At 33.2% G+C, this 6,177-nt stretch overlaps 1 protein-coding gene across 1 annotated transcript; it reads left to right on the forward strand.

Moving 5' to 3' along the window:
* Positions 1 to 3,747: 3,747 nt before the first annotated feature.
* On the forward strand, positions 3,748 to 5,386 carry PUB8 (plant U-box 8). Its single transcript, XM_020346324.3, has one exon. The coding sequence runs from the start codon at positions 3,972 to 3,974 to the stop codon at positions 5,076 to 5,078; it is 1,107 nt and encodes a 368-aa protein (XP_020201913.1). The 5' UTR covers positions 3,748 to 3,971; the 3' UTR covers positions 5,079 to 5,386.
* The last annotated feature ends 791 nt before the right edge of the window (positions 5,387 to 6,177 follow it).

Here is a 6,177-nt window from a genome sequence, read left to right on the forward strand (position 1 = left end):
ATTTATTGATATTAAACGTAATAAATTATTTATTGATTGATGTCTTGGTATTCATAAAAAAAGAAGCATAGAAGCATTACGTGACGTGTCATGTTACAGTACTCATGCTTTGTTGTCAAGAATTGAAAAAGATAATGGAGAATTGGACATACTTTGAAAAGAAACGCCATTCTCTTTCCCTCTTGTTTCCGGTAAAGTAACCGACAGAACCACACAACGTTGAAAACATGATGGCACATCGTCCCATGGAAAGTCTTCATTGCCCTTCTCTCTATATTTTATCAAACTCTAAAGTTAAAACAAAATAATAAACCAACATTTAGCATCTGTAAAACTAGTCTAACACTTATTAAATGGGCAGTGATTCACATGTAATAATCATACGTGGATAATTTTTTGTGAGATCTGTTTTTAAGATTAAAGATCATCTCTTCAAATTAATTCAAGATTTTTTAATGTCTTCATTCACATACTTTTTTTTTTGAAAAACTTCTCAATAAGAGTAATGGCCCTGGTCATAGTCAAGATGGGCGATTTCTAGTGACTATATTTTAAGGGACACCAAAATTTTATTTTTAGTTTATATAAATATTACAATAAAATTTATATAATTAAAATTATTGTAAAATAAATTAATCACCAGCAATTAATTAACTGATAGGTAATGTTTCATTTTTTTTCAACAAAAAAATACTCACAATTTTAGGAAAATTTATCTATAATTTTAGAAAATTAAATTGGTGATATTAAATGTAAAGAGAAATATGTTATTGAATTAGGGAGGTGTATTGGATTGCGATTTTATAAGAATTTTTTTGCACAAATTTTTTTTGTACTCTTTAAAAGACTTTATAACAATTTAATCACTTTTAAAAAAAATTCAAAAGACTTTGTAAAAATGTAATGACTTTTAAGATATTTTTTAAAACTTTTTTAATCAAGATTTTGTAATATGGATTTTAATAGATTTGTATCTTAAAATTTTATAAGATTTGAAATGATTTTGTTAGACTTCAAAGGACAATATGATTTTTTTTACAAATACAATTAATAAAAATTAACATAAATGACAAAGTTTGAATGAAAAAAATAAAATCAATAACATTTCAATCTTTTAATAAACAATTGATTATGGTTTCATGCATGTCCTTGTAAGTAATATTTCTCTACATACAATCTTTTGTCTTTATATTTTCTCATTCATGTTATTGAATTTGAATATGTTCAAAGTTATGATATATTTATTAATCGGTATAATTATCAAAATATATTTTTAATACATGTTTACAATTTTGATATTTCAATATTACATTTTAAAACAAATATTGATGAACAAAAACAAAAAGAGAATATGAGATATAGAAGACATGGGAAGAGAGATGATGTTGTTATTGGATGATGTTGTGAACATTGTTGTGTTTGAACTACAAACATGTGACTTTTGTGTGATACAATGTGTTGTTCTTGTAAGTGGATCATGTGGTAGTCACGTAATGTGAAGTCTAAGATGAGGCTTAGTTGCGTTGAAATTTGGATGAGATTGTCTAGCCAGTTGTAATTGTTGTTATATTAAAGTCTAGGTAAGATTGCCTAGTCAGTTGTAATTGTTGCAATATTAAAGTCTGTATGAGATTGCCTAGTTAGCTGTAATTGTTGCGATGCTGAAGTTTGAGCGAGATTGCCTAGTTAACTATAATTGTTGCAATATGAAAATTTGGGCGAGATTTCCTAACAAGTTGTAATTGTTGTCATATGAAAGTTTGGACGAGATTACCTAATAAGTTGTAATTGTTGCAATATTTAAGTCTAAACAAGTTTTCTTAACCAATTGTAATTTTTACGATATTAAAGTCTGGACGAGATTGTCTTACAAATTATAATTTTTACGATATTAAAGTTTGGATGAGATTGGTTATCCATTTGTAATTATTACAATATTAAGATCTAGGTGAGATTGTCTAGCTAGTTATAATCGTGTGATATTTTAAGTTGAATATGAGATATGAGTATGCATTGCATCTTGTGTGAAATGCATATAGTTTAGGAAGTTTGTGTTAATTGCATTGCTGTGAACATGATGGTTGTGTATTGAATGGTTGTGGATCATAAATAATGCCTATGATGAGTTGTGAGATTATAGTTGAATGTGCAATTGTTTATCTGTTGATCCATATATGTAAATGTGTATATAATATTTTTTGTGTACAGCCATCCGACCATAAATTACACTAATAGCCAAAGTGAGATGTATCTCACTTTTCTTTTCTTTTTGTTGGTGCTTGGTGTATACTTGTAGGTGAGGTTCATCATGAGGATGATGAGACTTAGGCCTTATACTAGGTTGTGCTATGATAAAATGTGACATTAAATCTAGTAGTTAGGATATTATTTTTGTTAGTTGATCTTCATGTGAGAACCTTATGCTAGATTCTACTTTGTATTCATTCTATTAGACCTTTATTTTAATTATTGTTTTGGTTTCGTTGTTTATGTGATACCTTTATTCGATAGGATTTGCGAACTTAATTTTATTTAGTAATATTATTTCTGTTATCTTGTTCCATATCCATTAATTTACAAGTTAAGTTAACATGTGGGATAGAGAATGTCACATTCACTTTCATGTAAAATAATTAGATAACTCATTAATAGACTTAGTAAATTAAGGATATAAAAACTTACTAGTTAATATATTTAAAGGTAGAACTTTATTTTATTTTATAATTATGATAAAAGTAATACTTGATATATATATATATATAAAAGTTAATCACATATACACTGTCAGTGTAAAATTTTTTTACACTGACAACCAATCAGATCTTTTAATAATATAATGTCAGTTACTTATTTAATGAAATAAAAATAAAATAAAATAATTTAAAAAATCTGATTGGTTGCCAGTGACAATGTACTGGTAATTAAATATATATATATATATATATATATATATATATATGTGAAGTTATATTATTTTTAATCTATGAATCAAACTTAGTATAAAATAATTTAGGGTTTAAGTTTTTAAGGTTCAGAGTTTAAGGTTTAGGATTTAGTCGTGTTCATAAATATACATTAATTAAAAGTTTAAATATAAATTTTCAATTAAAAATCCTTATTATATTAAAAAATAATTAAATTCATTTAATATTTACTTTTAAAATAATTTGAATTTTTTAATAAGATATATTCTATACTCCCGATCATACTATAGATTTATAAACACACTACAAAGTGAAAAAAATATTTAAAAAGATAGATATAAAAAGTGAAAAAAAAGTGGGTTATTTAGTTGTAAGAAAAAAAAAGTTGTAAGTCTCGCACACATTTTATTTTTACTCAATTGTGTGGAAAGGACATACTAAATTGTAATTTATGTCAAATTATTTAAAGTGATTTTGAATTGCGAGAAATTTTTTTTAATTGTTGTAAAAGTTTTGTGACTGACACAATCATTAATTTTATATTTTTAATATATAGCAGTTGTCACTAACAGTCATAAACTTTTAAATTCGGTAAAAATCTGTTTCAATTTATATAACTTATATAAATTTGATTTTTATCATTAATTGAGGATAAAAAATTAAACATTAAATTGAATTAAACAGGATGTAATTGAGGATTTGATGGTTTGGACCCAAAGATTTGGTTTATGATATGTGTTTTCACATATAAGAATATGTATGAATAATTTGCAAGAAAAAGAAGGTGAATAAACTAGTATATAATGAAAAGTATAAAAAGACAATCCAGAATGAGGAAAATGACATGGTGGAGATTAGTGCGTTGGAGGGAGGGTATTGTTGTCCGAGAATTATAACTCCCTGCGAAGAAGCTAAAAAGGAGCAATGGCGGAAGTGGGATATAGAATACTAGAATAGAGATAGAGGCGTAAAAAGCAAAAACCCCATAAACCCTCTCTCGGTCACACTTTGACAAGTAAAGAGTGAGAGCACAGTAGCATCAATTCAATGGCGATTCATCTGCCAGACCACTTCAAGTGTCCAATTTCGCTGGAAATAATGTCGGACCCTGTAATACTGTCCTCGGGGCACACCTTCGAGCGTTCCTCAATCCAACGTTGGCTCGACGCAGGCCACAGAACGTGTCCAATTACGAAACTACCCCTCCCGGAGCACCCTTCACTAATCCCCAACCACTCCCTCCGAAGCCTAATCTCCAACTACGCCCTCCTCGCTCCCATTCACCACACCATTTCCCAACCAGAAACCCTAATTTCAACCCTCGCCTCGCCCTCTTCCCCACTCGATTCCAAAATCGACGCCCTCCGCCACCTCACGCGCCTCTCCAAGCGCGACTCCGCCTTCCGCCGCCGCCTCGCCGACTCCGCCGCCGTCCCCGCGCTCCTCGCCGCCGTAGACCACCCCGCGCTCCAGGACAAGGCCCTCCCGCTCCTCCTCAACCTCTCCCTCGACGACGACTCCAAGGTCGGCCTCGTCGCGGAGGGCGTCGTCGCGCGCGTCGTCGCCGTCCTCCGCCGCCCCGCCGCCTCGCCGGACTCCCGCGCCGTGGCCGCCACCATCGTCACCAGCCTCGCCGTCGTCGAGGTCAACAAGGCCACCATCGGCGCCTTCCCCGCGGCGATCGGCGCGCTGGTGGCCATCCTCCGCGACGGCAAGGGCCGGGAGAGGAAGGAGGCCGCCACCGCGCTGTACGCGCTCTGCTCTTTTCCGGATAACCGGAGAAGAGCCGTGGATTGCGGCGCGGTGCCGATTTTGTTCAGGAACGTTGAAATTGGGCTTGAACGCGGTGTTGAGGTTATCGGCGTTTTGGCCAAGTGCAAGGAAGGGAGAGAGCAAATGGAAGGTTATGAGAATTGCGTTCATATTCTTGCTCGCGTTTTGAGGAATGGAAGCTCCAGGGGGGTTCAGTATGCGCTGTTGGCACTCACTTCGCTCTGTTTTTATAGCCAGCAAATGGTTTTAGTGGCTCTGGAAGAAGGGGTTCTGGAAGCTTCTATTGGGTTCGTGGAAGATGATAACGAGAAAGTGAGGAGGAATGCTTGTAATTTGGTTCGGGTTCTGCGTGGCACCAACAACCACAACCGGGTCAGGTGATGATGGCAAGTATCAGTTTTGATGGGAAGAAATATTTGTTTGTCTCCTCTGTGGAGGTGAGTTGTTGTTTTTATTTTTATGTTTAGTTTATTGGTTCTGCCTTGTTGGGTGGGTCCTCTGTACAAAATGGAAAGATCAATTTTTTCTTTTGTTTTGAATGTGATAGGGTTCTTTTGTATCTTGTATATTGAATAATGAGGATGGGCTAGCTCTCTGGTGTTAGATTAGCTGTTCTGATTGGAAAGTTGATCATCCTTTGATTTGTAGTGCTTCATAGTTAGAAAATTTCTCCTGGTTTCGACTCTTGACATCTTGATTGTAACTTCAAAGTTGTTTTTTCAGATATCTTTCGTTTATATTTAGATAGTGATTCTATTGAAAAAGCACTGCGCATTGAAATTTTGGTGTCAATGTAAGTATAGCCAAGGTAAAAGGTAGTGTTTCTCATTATATTGCCCTTTGGATGAAAGAAGAAAATGAATGTTTGAATTATAGATATAATTTTGAATGTTCTGTTTCTAAATTTGTCTATCTTCACTACTTTTCTGAGCTACCAAACAAAGAAAAATTGCAATCACTTGAAAAAGAAATTTCTCCATGCATGTAATTTTGTTCTCAATCCAAACTTAAATGTGCATTTTAAGAAGTTAAGAAAAGAAAGACCTGACGAATTTGTAGTAAAAAAATTTAAGAATTATGAGGCATGGCTTCTAAACTTGCTTCATTAAGCCATAATCGTCCCAGATGATTAATTTTGACCAGAAGGCTCAATGCTGTTATTGTGTTTAGGTTAATAGGAGATCAGAATTATTTTCCTTGTCATGAATGCTTTAACCTGGAGGATATCAACTTGTAAGTCTGTTTGTTTTCACTTTTCACCTTAAAAATCTGTTCAGCAAGACAGCAACCAGTTATTCCCACAATATCGATGCAAGTGAAACCTCTTGTTCTCTTGAATTGTTACCCAAATGTACAGTTTGAGCATTTAGTTTATTATATCCATCATTAATATTATGTTATGCAAATATTTCAACATCTGGACCTTGAATTGTTCTTGCATATAAGCATCTATGAAATAAATTCCTAATGATTGAAATTT

The sequence above is a fragment of the Cajanus cajan genome, chromosome 2 (genome assembly GCF_000230855.2).
Source record: "Cajanus cajan strain Asha chromosome 2, NIPB_CcT2T_4, whole genome shotgun sequence".
In the NCBI taxonomy this organism is placed as follows: Eukaryota; Viridiplantae; Streptophyta; class Magnoliopsida; order Fabales; family Fabaceae; genus Cajanus; species Cajanus cajan.

What these genes read in the sequence shown, in the direction of transcription:
- PUB8 (XM_020346324.3), top strand. Translation starts at nt 3,972, where the DNA reads ATGGCGATTCATCTGCCAGACCACTTCAAGTGTCCAATTTCGCTGGAA.